This window comes from Sturnira hondurensis, unplaced genomic scaffold (assembly GCF_014824575.4).
Source record: "Sturnira hondurensis isolate 20B ecotype Veracruz unplaced genomic scaffold, ASM1482457v3 Scaffold0004136, whole genome shotgun sequence".
In the NCBI taxonomy this organism is placed as follows: Eukaryota; Metazoa; Chordata; class Mammalia; order Chiroptera; family Phyllostomidae; genus Sturnira; species Sturnira hondurensis.
In genome coordinates, this window is record NW_028076767.1 from 29,106,447 (window position 1) to 29,126,078 (window position 19,632).

Sequence of the window (19,632 nt, forward strand, 5' to 3'; positions counted from 1 at the left end):
ATTTTATCTCGACACAGCTGTCATATATGTATAGATAAAGAATAAGCCAGACCAACCAGATTCTTACTCTCAGAAGTATCTGTGAGAAATAGAGAGATAACTGGGCAAAAAGAAGTGATAATAAAAGGTGGAAGAATAGACAGAGAGGTTGTCCAACATAGGAGGGGCATTAGCAACTGAGGTTCCCTGGGGGAAATAGAAACTAGGAGGGAATAGAGACCACCAGGAAGTGGAAACTGTGAGAAAGCAGAAATGATGAGAAAACAGGTACTAGGAGGAAGCCGAGGCTCCGAGGAAGCAGACGGACTCAAAGGAGCCGGCACTGCAGGACCAGAAGCTAGGAGGGGACAGGCACCGAGGGGACAGGAAGCGGCAGAAGTCCTGGGAGTGAGTGGGCACTAGCAGGGAGGAGACACTACAGGGGAACAGAAGTGATATAAACGCAAGAGCTATAAGGAAGCAGGCACCAGAAAGACACAAAAGCTAAGAAACAGGAGAAACTATGAAGAGACCAAGAAAGGGCATGTGGAGCAGAGGGTGCAGAGAGCAGTCTGGGAACGGTGACGCAGAGATGGCGGGGCCCAGGGCACCCCGCTCGGCTTGGCAGAGCCCAAAGCCCACGGCCCGCGCTCCTCGGACCCAGCACCAGCCTCCCGGATGGCTAGCTCTGCCTCAGCAACCACTGGCGGGACCCCGGCAAACCCTCTCCACCGGATCCATCTGCTGTATTTATTCTCCACACTCCAACCCCCACCCTCCACAACTGAAACTCTCCTTTGAATACTCCATTTTCTTCAGCAACAGAAACTTCTTCAATTGGGACCCCTAGTGCCTCACTCCTGCCCGGAGCTCAGTGCACCTCCCAGATGGAGACGGGCTCCCCCCAGACGGAGATGGGCGCCCCCCCAGACAGAGATGGGCCAGGCACACAGGGGCTTGGCAGACACCTGCTGCAAGTCCAGGAGGGTCACGAGTTGGTGCTCTGAAGGCCAAGGATGGTTCGGGAGGGCTCAGTGATTGTTTGAGGCTGAACTGGCATGCTTTTGGGGCACTTTTGCCTCACCCGCCACTACTTTCTATTCATTGAAACCTAGCCCGAGGTTTTCACGTTTGGCCCCTTGGGCAACTGAGTTGCAAGTCCAAGGACAGCAAAGTCTTTGTAAACAGGACCAGAAAGTAAATATTCTGGGCTCTGTGGGCCAGGAGGCAACATTGAGGCCATTGCGTAGGCACTTAAATAACTAAAGAAAATATCAGCCTACAAGTTTCTTATGGAAGGCATTAAAAACTGTTTCTGGTGACTGAAATTCGAATTTCATGTCGTGTCCATGTATCATGCATACTTTTCTCCTCATTTTTTCAACCATTTAAAAATGAGAAAGCCATTCTGAGCTCACGGGCTGTGTGAACACGGGCAGCCAGCTGCATTTGGCCCGTGGGCCGCATTGGGTAACTCTGCCCTGGGCAGTCACCCCTGGCAGCCCCACGCGCCCAGACAAGGTAACTGTTCAGGTGGGGAACAGGGAAGAGGCAGGGGGGCAGGTCCCAGGCGAGGGCCCCAACTCCAGGCCACAGAGCTCCCTGAGCTCCCAGAGACCCCAGCCCTGACCGCCTTACCTTTCAAGTCAAACCACCACTTGAGAGAGGGTCTTTGGGACGGGAAGAAGAACAAGATGGTGACAACGGCCATGCCAGTGACAGCGTCAGAAATAAACCTACAATGACAGACAAGGCCCCCAAAGCACGTGACCCTGGGCATCTCCGCAGGCCAAGGTTGGGAAGATTTACAAATGAGCACCCGTGGGAGGGGGGTAGGGCCGCTGTGATGGGGCCTGGTCAGGTGCCTCTGGATTCTCTGCTGCACCAAACTCAGCACGGATGCCACCGCCCATGGGGGCAAAAGCCCTTCACCCACAGCTCCCTGGGGCTTTTAGAGCCTGCTGGAGCCAAACAAATACTTTTCTTCCCAATCCAAGGACCCTTGGGAAGGGGGCATGATCACAGAGGAAACAATCTGAGAACTAGAGAATCCTAGGGTCTGTGGGAACCCTGTGGATCTCCCAAACCAGGCTTCCTGCAACAGCCCTGTGTCTGTTCCACTTCTCTTTGCATTCCTCCTGGGACAGGCAGCTTACTACATGGATATAGAATTCATTACCATCAGCAGAGCCCAGATGGAGCCAGCCTCATAGCCCCTCAAAGCCTAACCTCCACCTTTCAAGGACCCACGAGGTGCCCTGTGGGGACTCAAGCTCACAGAAGCCTGGGGTGGCAGCTTCTGTTTGCAATGAGGAGTCCATGGGTCAGAGAGCAGACGCAACTCACTCAAGGCCAGATCATGGTCCATGGGGGAGATGGGCATTGAAACCAGATTTTTACAGCTCCAAGTTCAATGAAGCTCAGAGTCAACTACTAACAAAAGCCTTTTTAGCCCACACATTTGGGAAGAAGATTATTCAAATGGCTGAGAAACTGAAAAAGATAGTCAAGGTCACTCTATTAGAGGAATATAAATCTAAACACTAATAGAGCACTGTTCCGTTTCTACCTCTGTGAACAGACAGTCACACTTGAAAAGGGCGGTGATACTGAGTGAAGATGTTGGGAAACATACAGCTGACAGGAAAATAAACATTTAACCTTCTAGATGGCAGCTGGCAACGTGTTCCAACACTTTACATGAGAATAGCCCTTGATCCAGGAATTGTGCTTCTAGGAATTTATCCTCAGAAATAACTGGGCTCTTGTACACAGATTACATGCAGGGATGTCCACTATTGATGAGAGTGAAAAAATGTTTACATAAACTGTGTTTAATAACATAGATGTAAAAAGACACCCTGCATCTGTTTCTTTAAATATATAAAATAATATCTATCTTTAGGTATAAAGACAGATATTATTGACATAGACATAGACATACAACCTTTTATATTAGAAAAAAGTTTTTATTTCCAGTATGGGACACAATCCAAAAGGAATTGATAAAATAAACAAAAATACTCCTATTCTGTAGAATACTATGCAGTGTTGAAAAAGAATGAAATAGCAAGTTGTCCATGATCGTATTATTACATTTTCCAATTTTTCATTACATGCCTGTGTGCATGAATAAATGCATGAATGCATGCACATATGAATGTGTGCATATGAACAAACACATGTGCATTGTAGAAATACACATACATGAATACATGTACATGTCTATGAACGAATGTGTGTGGACATGTGTATGTATGAATGTGTGTTTGTATGTGTGAACATGTGTGCATGTGCCTGACACATTACACACTAGACTTTAATCATGAATGCTGTTAGGGAGTGGGATGGGGGAGATGAAAGGCAACTAAATTTTACTTTTTTAATTCAGCATTGTATAAATTTTTTATCAGGAAACAAACCAGAAAAAAGCATATCACAGTATGTTCACTGTTGTCACATTTCTGTCAAAAAAAAATCTTTTGTCTAAATAGGTTTCTTTTTAGGTAGCTTGCACGCATTTTTAAAATCAGTTTTACTGAAATCTATAATTAACATGGAATAAAAGGCACCCCCTTTAAGGACACGGTTAAGTGAGTTTTGACTAGTGTGGTCTTGTAATGACTGACACGATTGAGGTGTGGGACAGCACCCAGATAGGCGACTTTTCAAGTCGGAGGGCGTGTACATCAGATCTGGAGACGGGGGTTCTAGGCGGTGTTTGCTTTCTTTGTGTCGTCAGAGTACTTATAACTCCCACTTTTCAGCTGAAAAAAAAATAACTAAGTTCCTACATTTTGGAAAAATAGAAGAATGGTAATCAGAGCCACCTCTCTTGGTTCTGCGAAACTATATTTTTTCTTCCTCATAACAACCTTCACGAGATCAGAACTGGTATCGCCGTGTCAGTGGAGGGCAGGCCGAGGCCCCGTGGTGAGGTGCTCCCTCCAGTGTGGGGGCCAGCAGCCCCGTGTGGTTCGTGGGCGCTTGAAACGCGGTAAGACCAAATGGAAATGTGCGGCTGCATAAAATTCCCTTCCATGAACGCCACGTTTTGAAGATTTAGTATGAGAAAAGTAAATCTCTCAAAAATACTTTTATATGGATTACATGTTGAAATAATATACTGGGTTATAAAAAACAGATTGCCACAGTCATTTTCATCTCTTTTGACTTTTCAATGTGGCTATTTAAACATTTTAAGTGACGTCTGTGTCTCACATTACTCTTCTACTGGACGGTGCCGATGGAGACCGTCAGAGCTCACCGAATCCAGGGGACACACCTCACCGAATACAGGGGACACACCTGCCATCTAATTGCGTTGGAACTCACGCTGGGATTTGACACCATTGCCCGCTCACTCTCTCAAAACCTTCACTCATCTGGCCTTTGCCAGTCCGTGGCTCCTGGTTTTGTGACTACCTCACCGACTGTTTCTTCCCCACTTCTCTTATGGGATCATTCTCTACCCAGCTCCTAAATGTTGGGTTCCTCAAAGTCTGCTATACTCTCCCCACACTCTTTCCCTCGCTGAGCCCGTCGATTCCTTCGGATTTAAATTCCAAAATTGTACAATGACTCCCAGATTTATACCTGCAACCTGACACCGCTGAGGCTTGCATATCCAAATACCCATGGCGGCATCCGAGAAGGCATATTAGACTGGATGCGTCTGCACCGAGTTCAAAATAGAATTGTTGACAAGACACCCCAGTCTCTCTAAAGAACGTTCTTCTCTAATGAAGCACTGCCAGTGCGGGGCCTTCCTCCCCACAGGCCCCCAAACTCGACCATAGCCAGGCCTGTCATTTCTAACTTTGAAATGTATCCTAACTGTTCTGTCTCCATTGCTACCACTGTCATTCAAGTCACGGAAGCCATCGCCTAGACTGGCATCAGTCAACTTCTGTCAAGGGCTGCACAATACATATTTTTGGATTTGCAGGCCGTGCCGTCTCCGTCAGGACACCGTAGCCTGGGAGCAGCCGGAGACGGCACAGGGGTGGGTGGGCGGGGCCGTGGTCCAATGGAGCTGCGTTTGTGCACACTGACACTTGAGCTGCATGTCACTTTCGTGTGCCATTCATCAAGTCTAATAGGTACAGTTGTTCATGCGGAAAAGAATACAATAATTGATAAGTAATAATATAAGAATAAACTCTTAGGTGTTGAGTAGTCACAACTTCTAAACCTACTTTTTCTCCACCTGGTACTGTCTTTTGATTTTCTCCAGCCGTTTAAAAACGTAAAAGCCACTCAAACACAAGGCGTGGGCCAGATGTCTTCCCATGCGCCCTTAGTCTTCCCACCCCTTAGAGGACGGCGGTCATTGAGGTGGTCCCATAGCTCCTGATTGCTCTGTCCACCTGTATTTTTGCCCCCGCTGCCCATTCCCTAGTAGATACAATTACTGTTTTTTGGAGTTCTTCCTCCAAGCAACTCTAATCACGTGACCCACGCTAACCCATTTATGCCCAGAGCACTCCAATGAGAAGTGTACCATCACAGAACCATTTTTCAGATGAGGACACCGAGGTGCACAGGGGTTGAGTCACCTAAAACCCTCCCATAGTTTCTTTTATTATTATTATTATTTTTTATTTATCTTTAGAGGGGAAGGAGAGAGGGAGAGAGGGAGAGAGACATCAATGTATGGTTGCCTTTCGCGCGTCCCCTGCTGGGAGTTGGCCTGCAGGGAACTGTCCTGCAACCCAGGCATGTGCCCTGATTCCTCCCATAGTTTCTACTGCTCTCATTCAAAAAGACCAAAATGCTTAACATGTCCAGCAAGACCCCCACAATCTGGCTCCCGCCCTCCCTTCCGGCCACATCTTGCCCACTCTCCTCCCTTCCCACCGGGCCTCAGTCACACAAGGCTCCTGTCAGTTCTTCACAAGTCCTAAGCTGGTCCCTCCTGCAGGCTCTCAGCGGGCATACCCAGGTGTCTCCAGGTTTTACCTCCACTCTTCCTAGCCTTTGGTTCTCCCCAGAACTCTCCAAAGTCAAGGCCCTCACTCCACTCTTTCATCACGCTCTCTTTCTTTCACTGCACTCGTTACAATAAGCTATTTTGCTGCCTAACTACTTGTTTCGGTCTGTGAACCCACCCAGCAAAATGCTTAGCTCATATTAAGCTCTCAATAAATGTTGACTGAGTGAATGCAAAAATGAATGAGTGAATGCAAAAATGAATGAATGAATGAATGAATGAACGACATGCTCAGGGTCTCACAATTTGTAAGTGGCAGAGCTGTCGCTGGAACCCAATTTTGTCTGATTTCAAAGGCAAAGCTCTCAATACATGAGAACCCAAACGTCTTATCATCCAAACTTAAACTCTTCTGAGAGCAAAAGAAGGAGCTGCTGATAATCACCAGGGACGAGGGGTATGAACCTATCCCAGGTCCCCGTCGCTGCGGTGCCTCTCCAGCTGCACGTGGCCCATCCCAGAATCTTCCCTGTGGGACTCTGTTCCCTGGGTCCCCAGAGGCTCACCCAGCAGGGAAGAGACTGGCCCAGCCAGGGATGAACTTCGGGTCCCGGAAGAAGAGGAGGATGGCGAACATGCAGAAAAGGATGAAAACGGCCTGTTCACCAAACCTGTGGCACAAACATGAAGGCACATGGTGACCGTGGGCCCCAGCAGACCGCAGGGCGAGGACGCCTCGGGCAGGTGCCCACGGTGCAATGGGGCCCAGACCCTGCCTCTGAGAAACAGAAGGAAGTAATTCACCCCTCAGGCAGTCTCCGGAGGGGAGGGGTGCCCGTGATGTGAGGGGTTCCTGCCTGGGCCTGCCACACTCAGCCAGGATCCTTCCGAAGCATCGAGCACCCCCTGTCCCCAAACGATTTATATCATTCCTACTGGGAATTTCCCAGAGTCCTAAGGAGAATCCAGAGACAGAGAGAGAAAGAGTGAACCAGAGACAGAGTCAGAAAAGCAGAGAGAAAAGAAACAGACAGAGGCGGGCAAAGAGAGGGAGAGCCACTCACGGAGGCAGGCAGATAAACAAACGCAGAGTGGGACAAACACAGAAAGGGACAGACGTGAAGAGAGAGGGGTACGCAGAGGTGGAAAGAGAGAAGCCTCAGATGTTGGGGTAAATATCTACCCAATGTGCCCCTTGCAGAGACTGGGGACAGGGCCCAGAGAGGGTTAGTGCCTTGCCCAAGTCACACAGGAAGTTAGTGGCAGAGTCAGCCCTTGGAGGCAAGCCTGCTGACTCCTAGTTATTTTAACCACATGAGACACATACATTAAACAAGGTCCTGGCAGTCACCCAAGGCGATGCCAAGGACCCCATGCACCAGGAGGGAAAGGGTGCATTAGGCAGGAGGGAGGCAGGTCCCCACCCCAAGTACACCCTGGGGGGCTTTCTGGTCCTCAGAGTGTCTACCCCAACACCAGGGCAAGAGGCTGACTGTTAAGCCACCTCCCTCCCCTCCATCTCCAGGATCCCATCTCAGGCCATTGGTCCCGATATTCCCCTGGGACTCAGCCCCCAGGGACCCAGGGGTCAGAACAGGAGGACTGTATTGAAAGTCCAACGCCCAGCTCTCCCCCACCCCTCACCCCCAAGGACCATGGGCCACGCACTTCATGGGTCCCAGATTCTGGAATTCCTGTTGAATCATAGCCTGAGCCCTGTCTTCTGTACCAGCTCTGACCTCCGATTTCTTCTTCCTCCAGCCCCTGAAACAGAAAGTGGGGAGGTTAGGAGTGGCCACTGCAAAGGTGACTAACTTCCCCCAGCCCACTACCGCCTGGCCAGGCCTCATTATCTCCGTTCTGCAGACTGCAGTGGCCTCTGAGTGGCCTGCCTCTGTCCTCCCTTTTCACGTCTGTTCTCCCCACCTGTCGCCTGGACGGCCTTTTAAAAATGTGAATCTGATCATACAGCTCCCAGGGAGCCACCCTTCAGGGGATTAAACATCAACGTGAACAAACAGGCAAATCAACGGAATAAAACAGAAAGCCCAGAAATGCACCCACACCTAAACGGGGATTTAGTCTGCGATAAACCTGATTTCACAGGTTGATGTGCCAAAGATGGGCTGTTCAGCCAATGGTGTCAGACACGTGAGCCAGTGAGACTGCGTGGAGAGTCTGGAAGTAAGCCTGTACACCTATACTCCCTCGATTTTTGACAAGGATGCCAAAACCGTTCAATGGGGCAAAAACCGTCTTTCAACAAATGGAGCCAGGACAACTGAGAGCCACGTGCAAAGGAGGGAGCGTGGGTCCCTACCTCACGCCATGTACGGAATTTAACTCCGACTGGATCCTAGACCTCAGTGTAACAGCTGAACCTAGACAACTTTAGAAGAAAACATAGGGGTACAGTTTCATGGCCTCGGGCTACTCAACTGTCTCTTAGACATACAACATCAAAAGCTCAAGCAATCAAAGATAGATAAATTGGACTTCATCAAAATTAAAGACTTGTGTGTGTCAACAAATGGTGTTGGGACCACTGACTGGTCACCTGGAACAGAAAATAAAATTGGATTCAAACCTCACACAGCACCCTGAGGATAAATTCCAAATAGACTTTAAAAAATTAAATGTAAAAAAGTTAAAATATCAAAAGAAGATATGTGATTACTTTAATACTTCCTTTAATGGGAAGGCCCTTTTATTTATAATGGAAAATTGAGAAGCTATATGAGAAAAGATTGATAAATTCATCTGTATAAAATTTTCTCAAAAATTCTACATGAAAGAAAATACTGAAGAAAAAATATTTGCAAGCCTTGTTGCAGCATAACCACTAATATTTCAATATATAAAGAGAACTAGAAATCAACAAGACCAACACCAACAGTCCATCTGAAAAATGTACAAATGACACTAACCCAGTTTAATGAGTTACAGAAAAGGAAATAACCAATGAGCCCCATGAATATATCCAAACTTTTCGTATTGCCCCTTAACATTAAATTTTGCTCAAAATTACTCTCAATAAAATAAATGCAGATTATTCTTCTCATCAGATTGGCAAAAATTCACTTTTCTATATGGAAACAGAAATTCTCATACATGGCAAATGGTACAATTAGCACAATTCTTATGGAGAATGACTTGACAATGTTTATTAAAATAAAAACATGTTTCTGTTAGTGTATTGATGACGGGTGAATTAACTGACAGTCTGGGCATAGCAGGCTGGGCACACCACCCATAATCCTCACAGCCCTGGGAAGTGACGTCCGCTCCAGTCACCACGTAAGAAGGTGACAGGAAGCTACAAGCACAACCCTCAGCTGACGTAGAAGCCTGAGACTCAGTCTGGCTCAAAGCTCAAGCGGAATAGGAGGGGTACCTCAAGGTCATTCCCAAGTACAGGAAGGAGATCCAGAGCCAGCCCAGCAGCAGGAACAGCACCATGAGCGGGAAGGCGAAGATGAACCAGGAGCCGAAATTTACCACCTCGCACTCTGGGAAGTAACTGGAGGAAAGAGGGTGGTGAGAGCCAGCCAAGGTCAGCCTTGGGGGGCTGGGGGGAGCCTGTACACACGCATAGAAAAACTAAGAGGAGTGTGTTAAATATTAAGAGTGGGATGAAAAGTATTTCAAAATTTTAATTTTTTCTGTGTTTTCTGAGAGCTCTACAACGTGCCTATTTCATCCATAATCAGAATAAACTAATCAATGTACTTAGGGAGCAAAGCCCGAGAAGAACACTCAGGACCACTGTTTCCCTGTCTCCCCAGGTTCCCCACTGCAGAATCAGAACCCCATGTTGTCACTTAGCATTCTTTCTAAATCCCCTCCTCCCACCCCAGAAGGGACAAGCCTGTGCAATTCAATGTTGCATATTATTTGCATGCAATTTGCATGCGATTTACTCCAGATCCTTCATGTTTGATATTTTTACTCACAGCTCCACATTTCCCTCCCTGATTTCTTTTCAAGTTGGGGCAAAGTTCTGCTCATACCAGGGTGGGCAGACAGCCTGAAAACTTTCTGAAAGCAATTGCCACCTCATCCATGAACCCAGCCCCAACTCAGGCCCTGCCTCCAAGGCCCCGAGACCCACATCCTTCCTGTCCAGCCCCTCCTGATTGAGGAGACCACAGAGCCAGCACAGACTGTCCCCGCATCCAAAACAGGGCGGCCGTCTTGGCTTCCGGTGTTCTAGTTGCCAACCAACAAACCTGAGGCCTGGCCAGATCTTGCTCAAAGAACAGAGATGAAAAGACACCAAAGGTCAGCACTGGGAATCGATATGAAAGATACTGATGCCTGGGCCCCCTCCCACTCCCCCTGAATCAGAATCTCTGCACCCCACCAGAGACCCAGATGTATTTTTTCCTGTCCCTCGGGGGCTCTGATAAGCACCCATTAGCTGAGAACCACCTGTTTCTACCATCACATTGTACAAATCAAGGAATTTAAGAACCTGAGAATACAGCAGAGGTTTAAGGTGTTCAAATCAGTTCATGGGGCCAAACAGGAGTGTGCTTAACATTTCTCATGAAAGTCATTTCGATTACCCACAAGTGTAGTACTGATTTATGAACACCGTAAATCTCGGCTAGATCGCCACTCTCCTCACAGGTCCTCGATTCTTCGGTTGAGTAGCAGGTAAAGAAACTGGCCAGCATGAGGGGCCATGTTGAGTATCAAAGAGTTCTTACTCTTATTTGTTTGCCGAATGCTTACCTTTGCCTTCATGTGGATTAAATAAACCTCTGGCAATCACCATGGCACAGGGGTCTTAGAAACCCTGCCTCTCAGAATTCCAAAATCTGAAAATCTTAGGATCTTGAAATACAGAAATTTTAAAAATCTTTGCGCTAAGAGGCTTGGGAGGATGGACTCAATGTGTCCTGCCGTCCCAGAATTTTCTTATTCTCATGCCTTCCTCTGTTTGAACGGTTTCCGCGATCGGGACATTTGTCCTTCTGGCAGACCCCTCTGCACTGCTGGCCCCAGTTCACGGGTGCAAAGCTTCTTACTGGATGGGACAGCCATGGACCAGCGCCTCCCTCTGGGGCGTTTTTAAAGCGGATGCCGCATCACGTCACTCTTCTGCTGTCAACTGTCCACTGACTCCCCACTGGGGCCTTAACAACAGATGCCTTAGTCTGGCCTCTTCCCTCCTCACCTCCTCCCACAACGCCCTCCACCTGCTGCACTCTCACCTTGCTGGTCTTTTTGCCATTCACGTTTGCATAGGCCATTCCCTCCTGTGTCCACATAGTTCACCCCCTCACTTTTGCTCAAATGTCACCTAATTAGAAATGTCACACATCCATGACCAGCCAATATAAAATGGCACCCACTCCTGTCCCTCTACCCCCTTCTCCTGCTCTGTTTTATTTCACAGCTTATTACACCAACATATCCCATATTCATTTGCTTTCTCTTTTACTGCTTGTCTCCCCACCAAAATAGAAGTCCCTTAGAGCAGAGACTTTGCTGGGTTTGGGGCCTTGCAGGGTCCTGAGAGCCTAGCCAAGAGAAGGCACTCAAGACACAACTTCCCTGGATGTTAAATGAAGGGGGAGGGAGGAAGAGAAGGCAACTCCAGGGCCAGATAGGGGACACTCGCTTTTACCTCTTGAGTCCACCAAGCAGGATGAGGTTGGGGGGAGTCCCCGTGATAGTGGCAGTGCCCCCGATGCTGGCTGAGTAGGGGATGGAGATGAGGAAGCCCTTCCAGATGTTTTTGCGATGTTCCTCCTCCTTTGTGGAGCCAGCTGGAAGATCCAACGGCGCCTCCGCCTCCTCGTGGCCGTTTTTGCTTTAAACAAACCCGGAGAGAACCCTCTCAGAACACACTCAGCATTCTGGCCTCCCGGGAACAGCTCGCACTGTGCTTGGGTGGGGGCAACTGGCGGTCTTTCAAGAAGGCAATTTGGCACCAGCCTTCAAAACCTCTAAAAACAGGTAGCCCTTCAGCTCAGGTGTTTTACTCTAAGAATTTATCCTGAAGAAATAATTGGGTAAAAGCCTCAGGTGTGGGTACAAGCATTCACATGACGTGAAATACGGAAAGTTAAACTGAGAACAACGGAAATCTCCATAAAAAGGGGGTCGGCTACACAAAGACAGTCCTCTTTCTGGGTGGAACGCCAACGCAGCCATTAAAAACGATGGTTCAGATGAGTGTTTTAAGATGAGAGGCGTTCGTTATACAAAGTGAAAAGACAGGGAATAGCACTAGTTTTTCATTTGAAAATATTCCCATATTTCATGAATCTCTGAGTATGAAGAAAAGTCCAAAATAGTAATAGGCAAAGCTGTTTAGGTGCCTTTCTCAGGCCTGGAGCTATGGATTTTTTTCTCTATTTGTATTTTCTGGGTTGCTTTCCTTGCACAAAGAGCTTTGGGAAAGCATGAAATCAAGAATTGTTAATTATGTAATTAAAAGATAATGCTGTTGACACAAATGCAGTGAGGTGGAAGATGTTCAGTACAGTCCATTAAGTGATAATAGCCTAGGTAGCATTATCGATATTTTTATTTAAGAAAATGTATTTATGTACACAGAGAGGTAGCAAGAAATAATCTAGAATGGTATTCGCTTAACTGTTTTAATGCTGAATATATATTTTTGTTTAGGAGGTTTTGACTTGTGCAATTATAAAATGTTCATAAGCGAGTGAAATTAAGAATGGTTCCTGTACAACCAATCAAAAATGTTTAAAGAATAAAAGATCCTGCAAATACCTTCTGGCCTTAATTGCTACATGAGGGGCCCCTTCTCCAGTGGGCAGTGGGGCCATGATTTGGAATCTGAAAGGAACGGAAGGAAGCAGCCGGAGACCTTGGTCCCACGTGGCCTCTCAGGGTGAGTGCCCTGTCAGGAAGGGTGGCCTCTCTCAGATCTGGGAACCCGACCAGGCTGAGCCTCACAGTGAGAATGAGGGAGCAGAGGGCTCTGGGACTCATCCAGTGTGACCCTTTCTTTGTTCTGATGGAAAACTCAGTCCAGAGAGGGGACTCAGTTTGCATCCAATGGATGCTGAGTCCCTGTCCAGTGGACAGGGCTTTCATCTCATGGACGTGGAGTTCCAGAGAGTGGTGTCAGGTCTTTCCAGTAAACTCAACATAAGCCCAGCGTAGGCAGATGGTTAAAACTGATGCCCAGGTTGTGTGGTAGTGAGTGCTGGGCCATCACAGAACCCGAAACTCAAAGCTGGACTCGAAGCTGCCAAAGGGGGCTGGGAAGGAACTTGGGGCATGGGATAAGACGATCAGATGTAAGATCAGGTTCCTTCTCTGCTATCTCTCCATCAGCTCCCACCTCATTCAAAGTCAAAGCTGCATCAAAGGCCTATGAGGTCCCATGTACTCTGTCCCTCTCTCCATACAGACCATCTCTCTGGCTCTACTTCCTGCCACCCATTCACCCAACACGGACCACACAGGAAGTGCACAGGTTTCCAATCTGCGCTGGTCCCTCTGCTGAGAACATTCTACAGGTCTCCTATGACCCCCCACCTTTTACAGGTGTCTGTCTGCTCAAGCAGAACCTTAGAGAGGACTTCCCTGGTCACCCATTTTAAAGCTGCCTCTGGCCATGTCCAGGCCCCCTCCCTAGCCCTCTTTTCTGCTTTGTTCTCCTGCATAACACTCACAACCACCCAGCATATGATGGATTTCACTCATGTGTGTCTTCCTTGCCAATGGGACGTAAATGCCACAGGTCTGAAAGATTTTGCCTCTGTGTGGTTGCGTCCCCGTAGTGCCAGGCTCATCCTAAGCTCTCAGTAACTATCACTGAATGAATGAAACAGACCTGATCAATGCCCAGCGAAGCTGAGAGCAAGTCACTCTATTTCCCACTGTGTCATCGCCATTAAATGAAGATACTGAGGCCTTTGGTCCCAAGTGCTACCATTGTGCACGTAGGACCTTGCAACTGCTTTGTCGGCATTATCCCGTTTAATCTCAAAACAACGCTGTAGGTGGGCCCCAATACCATGTCCACTTGGTAGGTGAACCTCACTGAGGCTCAGGAAGGTTAAGTGACTTGTCTGAACAACAAGCAGCTAAGTGGCAGAGCCAGGGCTCCAAGTCAGGCCTGTGGGGCCCCAAACCCCAAGAGCTTAGCCACGTTGTCATACACAAAGGGCACCAAAGACCGAACGTGCCGTGGGTGCGAAGGTGCTCCCTGACTCACGTGAGTGTGAAGGATCATTACTGCCTCGTAGAACAGTTTTTCCTACAGAGCCCCTCAACCTGGTCCTCACCCCTCTCCCCCCTGACCAGCATATGGCCTGTGCTCTGCGGCTCTTCGGGGCCTGCCCTGGAGATCCTCCCCGTACCGGAACTCCAGGGGTTTAATGTACCCGCTGCCCTGACCACATTTTGCCCTTTTAAGGAGTCTGTGGAGGTCTATGCCTCAGCCAGAGGTTGGAAACTTGGGCGATTAGGTCACTTGGAGAGAATTTCAGAGACAGGAGGGAGGTAGCTTGCAGCACTGGGTTCTTGTTCATCATCCCCTCGGACCAAGCACTGGCTCCTCTATGACTTTCACCAGGAACTCACTCTTCTGTGCTGGCAAAAAACTGCATCTCCGTGGGCACCGTTGGCAGGCCTCTGGCCAGTGCAGCAGCTGGGAGAAGAAAGCATGGTGGCTTTAGTGTCATGTGAATGGAGCAGGAGTGTGCCCACTCTTCTGTGGGCAGCCCAGAGGGCTTCTTCAGGCTCCGTGCTCTGCCAAGGGTCCCCTACTATTCATTCAATCAAATAAATAAATACGCCACCCAACACTCCATCTTCCTGTCCCACCCATCTCTGTTTGGAGTTGACCCAGGGCTGTGGGCAGGGAATTAGCTGCAAGACTGCTTGACAGTTCATAACTCAAGCCTAGGCTTACCCAAGCAGCCACTGCCAAAGAGATGTGAGGAAGGACTAGCTATGAGTGACAATGGATCAGCGATGAGATGGGTGACCCCCATCTCCCATTCACTCATTTAAAAAGCATTTATTGAGCACCTACTATGTGCCATTGACTATGAAATTGAGGTGCGCAGTACACAAATACAACAAGGTCCCTGTCCCCATGCAGTTTATGTTCTAGAAAGGGAGACAGACGATAAACACATGAAGAAAAATTCAGGTAGTGATGAAAGTGATGGAGGACACAAAACTGGGCCATGTGACGGAAAATAACTGCAGAGTGGGGAGGGGAGCAGGTGGCTCGCTGTCATCAGGTCAACAGAAAGACACCATGCGCTGATGGCATCTGATCTGAGGCCTCAAGCATAAAGAACTAGTCACATGAACAGCCTTGAGAAGAGAGTTCCAGGCAACAGGAACAGCAAGCGCAAAGGCCCTGGGGTAAGAAGCTTAGCAGAATTGAGGAACCATGAGAAGGCCAGTGTGCCAGGAGGGCAGTGAGTAGGGAAGGCCTAGGGTAGACAGGGCGCAGGGGTGGTATAGGCAGAGGTCAACAGAAGCCAGAAGGTAACTCGAGGATGACGAACCCTCACAGGATTTAGAGCCCAAGATGGACATTGTGTGGTTGACATTTTGCAAACATTTCTGGGTCTGGTAGGGAGAACGGGCCATAGCGGGGCAAAAATGGAAGCTGAGAAACCTGTTGCAAATCTGTTGTGTTTTTCAGATAAGATGAGGATGACTGCACGGGGCCAGAGGCCATAGAGACGCTGAGAGCGACTAAGCTGTGACTGTGTGTCAGTTCTTCTGAGACCAGAGCTTGGTGCAACCCGCAGCCCAGGGCCGGAATATAGTTGTACAAACTCTGGCTGGGCACTCCATCAATAATGTCACTGAGTGACATGACATGAAAATCCATGTCCTTGTGGAACTTACCTTCTGGTTAGGTAGACAGACCCGAAACAAATAATATACCGTATGTCAGATGGCAATGAGTGTCACGGAGAAGAATTAAGCAGGAAAGCAGACCAGTAGGCTGGGATGGGACTACTTTTTCAAAGGATGGTCAAGAAAAGTCTGACTGAGAAGGAAACATCGAACAGAGACCTGAAGAGGGTGAAAGGGTGAGCCATGCAAAGCTCCGAGGAAACAGAGAGCAGGTGCAAAGGCCCTGAGGTGAGAGGGTGATGGTGTGGCTAGAGGCAGAAGGGAGATGAGTGGGACTGGAGAGCCTGAGGGAGAAAAAGAGGAGCAGGAACTAAGATGAGAGAAGCAGCAGGGGCGGGGGTGGCAGGAAGTGGGCTGGATCACAGGGGTGGGGGGGGGCCTTGGGGATTATAGCAAAACCTTTGGCCTCTCCTCTGTGTCAGGTGAGAGCAAAGGCAGGGGAGTGGTTGAGTGGACAAGTCAGGATAGGATCTGACATGATTTTTAAAAGCATCCCTTGCTTGATAGGTCAGCCTCCCTGGGAGCCTATGACAGCGTTTCGAAGACAAGACCAATTGAAGGAATTAAAAGTTCCTGCACTGGAATCGTCACCAAGGGCAAAAGAACCCATCCCTGGGCATTGGGTATGTGACTGGCAGCTGGACGTGTGGGTTCTCGGTTCAAATCACAGCTCCATCGTTGACCACGTGACCTCAGACCTCAGTGGCTCCCAACTACAGCCCATTCTCCCTCCCATGGGCTTTGGGTGACATCAGGGCACATTTTGGGCTGTCACAACGGGGACTCAGAGTGTGCCGCTGTCATGTCGTGGGTGGAGGCCAGGGGTGCTGCTAAATATCCTACAGTGCACAAGACAACCCCCCCTGCAAAAAGAATTATCCAGCCAAGCATGTCAATAGTTTAGAGAAACCCTGGTTTAGATAAATCTGTTAATCCTTCCGTACTTCGATTCTTTAATGCACGAAATGGGAGTAATAATTTTCCTAGGATTGTCAAGGGGGTTAAGGAGTTGACCCATTTGCTCTAGATTGAATGTTTGCACCCCCTCAAAAGTGGGTGTGATGAAACCGCATCCCTAATGGGATGGTATTAGGCAGTGGGGCTTTGGAAGGTGATCAGGTCATAAGGGTGGAGCCCTCGTGAATGGGGAGCGTCCTTATGAAAGAGACCCCACAGAGCCCTCTTGCCCCTCAGCTGTGTGAGGACACAGCAGGAAGACAGCCATCTGTGAACCAGGAAGTGGGATCTCAGTTGACACCAAACTTGCTGGCTCCTTGACCTTGGCCTTCCAACCTCTAGAACTGTGAGAAATAAAAACCTGGCCTATGGGATCTTTGTTACAGCAATTTAATGGACTAACATACCATTTAAAGCAGGGATGGGCAAACTTCTTCTGTAACAGGCCAGAGAGTAAATCTTTTAAGTTTTAGAGGCCTTACGGTCTCTGTGGTTAATTATCCAACTCCACCATGATATGGTGGAAGCAGCTAAAGACAATATGTAAACAAGTGTGGCTACACCTTTATTTTGGGGCACTGCAATTTGAACTTCATATAATTTTCCCATGTCTCAAAACATTCTTCTTCTTCTGATTTATTTCAACCATTTAAAAATATATAAATTATCCTTAACTCACACCAAACAGCTGCTGGGCTAGATTTGGTGGGCCGAAGTCTGCCAGGCCGTGGTTGTGATTCACAGCATTTCACAGGAATCTGAGCGCCCTCAAGGATTTGGTTCGTGTGGGTTACTCTTGAGAGAGGCTATCGGGATGGCCCCTGATGCCTGGAAGTGGTCTGCCTCAAACACGCTGTGTTGTTCCCGCTGGACCAACATGATCTTACACATCACTGACCTCAGACAAAGTCACTCTGAGACCGAGGGACCAAGGCGAGGACGCTAGAGTTGTCCCAGCACAAAGCCACTCGCCTCCCAGAAAATACTGAGCATCCCCATGCTTGCGAAATGAATGGCCGCTACTTCCTTGCCCGATTTCTGACAGCGCCCGATCTACTGCCATCCCTTCTTCCTCAGATCCCCCTCCACGCGACCCAACAAGAGCCCGAGTCCTAGGAAAGGTCCTTTCTCACACCCTCTTCCTCAGGTGAGCGAGCTTGCCCCGGCGTGCGCGCTCTTCCTCACTCTGGCGAACTGCAGACGTGTTTCTGGGATCCTCGGCTTCGTGGACTGGGAAGGAGGGGCTAGGCTCCAGCCCCCACTCTCTCCCTGCTGCACCCAGGTACCTGGGGAAGTCAGCCTCTGCTCTCCACTCTGGGCTGCCCCTTTCCTATTTGTATCACGAGGGAGCGGGATTTCTTGCTGGCTGTCTGCATTAGGTTGACTGTGCCCGAGGCTGGCCCTGCTGACCACCAGCCAGGGTCTGAAGGCTAAACGCAGGCCAGTTCACCCGGGGCCAAGGGGACGCAGGCCTAAGGGAGCCCATGGTGGGAGTACACGTCCACGTGCAATGCACACAGCCAGAGGCCAGGGCACTGAAGCGGGAGGCATTAATAGGACACCAACGTTAGAGGCAAAGGTCGCTCCCCAGGGGACGACCAGACAGGAGGAACTCTGACCCAGTGACCCCCGCTCAGCCCCTACCCATTGCTAGTTCACTGCGTCCCTTCCCCCCACAGCCCTGGGTAAACGGGAGCGTTTCCTGAGCATGCCCAGGTCCCCACCCTACGAGTTCTGGTTTAGAGGCTCTGGGGCCTCAGTGTTGTCAAAAAGCCCTGCAGGTGATTCTCTTGAAAAGCTCTGGGATGAGAACCGCTCCCCTGAAGGTACAGGTTGGGAAACTGAGGCCCCCAAGGCTGCCCACACCCTCCGAGGGCGCGTGTGTTCCCCAGTGGACCTCAGTCCCCGCTGGCCCGTCACTCATCCATGCACCCCGGTTGTCGCCAGCATCTGAGCTGAGGCACTGTGAACATGTGACCGATAGTGAAGGAACTGGTCTATCCAATCCTTAATTCCACACATTTACTGAACACCTACTATGTGCCAGTCGGTGTGCTAGGGGGATGAGACCACAGCGATGACAGAGATAGACACAAACCCCTCTGTAGCCTGGAGTCTACAAGGAGACAGAGAAACAAATCCCCCTCAAGCAGGTGGCGTAGGAAACTTCAAGGGCGAATCACAGGGTGGGGTTTGTTACTGGCTTCTCTCAATTCGTGGAAGCCTTATCCTGCATGGTTTTTACACAACAGCCACACGCGAACTGACCCCTTCCCATGTTCCCGGCTTTCATGTCTCATGTAAGTTTCACAATCTGTGTGAAATGGGAGGGGTCGTCCTCATTGTACGGTTGAGGGGAGAGCCCCCATTCCTGGCCGCATAGGTGAAGGGCAAAGGCGGGGGGGGGGGGCAATGCTTAACCCAGACTCACGCTGGCTTTCTGAATGTGAGCCCCTTGGACATTCCTGAAGGAAAGTCATGGGTGGCAAGAAAAGAGGGTAGAGTTTGGGTTCAAAAGCCAGATGGGCCCCTTACAGGCTGAGGGACATTGAGTAAATGCTTCACCACTCTGAGTAGCAGTTTCCTCTTCTGCCAAATGGGCGCGAGGAGAGGGCCACCGCTGCAGGGTAGTGGGGGATTGAATGAGAACACGCAGGTAGAAGGACGCTGAAGAAGCCACTCCCCCCACCCCCCGGACCCTTCAGTCCCCAAGGCAGTGCTAGGAGCAAGGCTGGGTAAAGAAGCTGCAGAGAAGCAGCAGGTTGCCCTCCCACGCTGAGGACCCCTGGGGACTTGCCCAGAGAGCCCCACCCTGCCCCAGGCTCTGTCTTGCTCGGGCTTGGGCTCGGTGCCCAGGAGCACAGGCTCCAGGTTCAGGCAGAGCTCAG

General features: G+C 49.3%; 1 protein-coding gene across 2 annotated transcripts in view; it reads right to left on the bottom strand.

The window, feature by feature from the left end:
- The window catches only part of SLC13A3 (solute carrier family 13 member 3), a 60,306-nt gene that overhangs the window by 14,990 nt on the left and 25,684 nt on the right, over nucleotides 1-19,632 (bottom strand). For both annotated transcript variants that reach the window (XM_037044203.1, XM_037044204.1), the window contains exons 4-9: nucleotides 14,486-14,552; nucleotides 11,547-11,732; nucleotides 9,306-9,431; nucleotides 7,580-7,675; nucleotides 6,478-6,582; nucleotides 1,618-1,715 (exon numbers count right to left, since the gene is read on the bottom strand). In XM_037044203.1, the coding sequence (XP_036900098.1) occupies nucleotides 1,618-1,715; nucleotides 6,478-6,582; nucleotides 7,580-7,675; nucleotides 9,306-9,431; nucleotides 11,547-11,732; nucleotides 14,486-14,552 (678 nt within the window). The remainder of the gene's footprint in view (nucleotides 1-1,617; nucleotides 1,716-6,477; nucleotides 6,583-7,579; nucleotides 7,676-9,305; nucleotides 9,432-11,546; nucleotides 11,733-14,485; nucleotides 14,553-19,632) is intronic.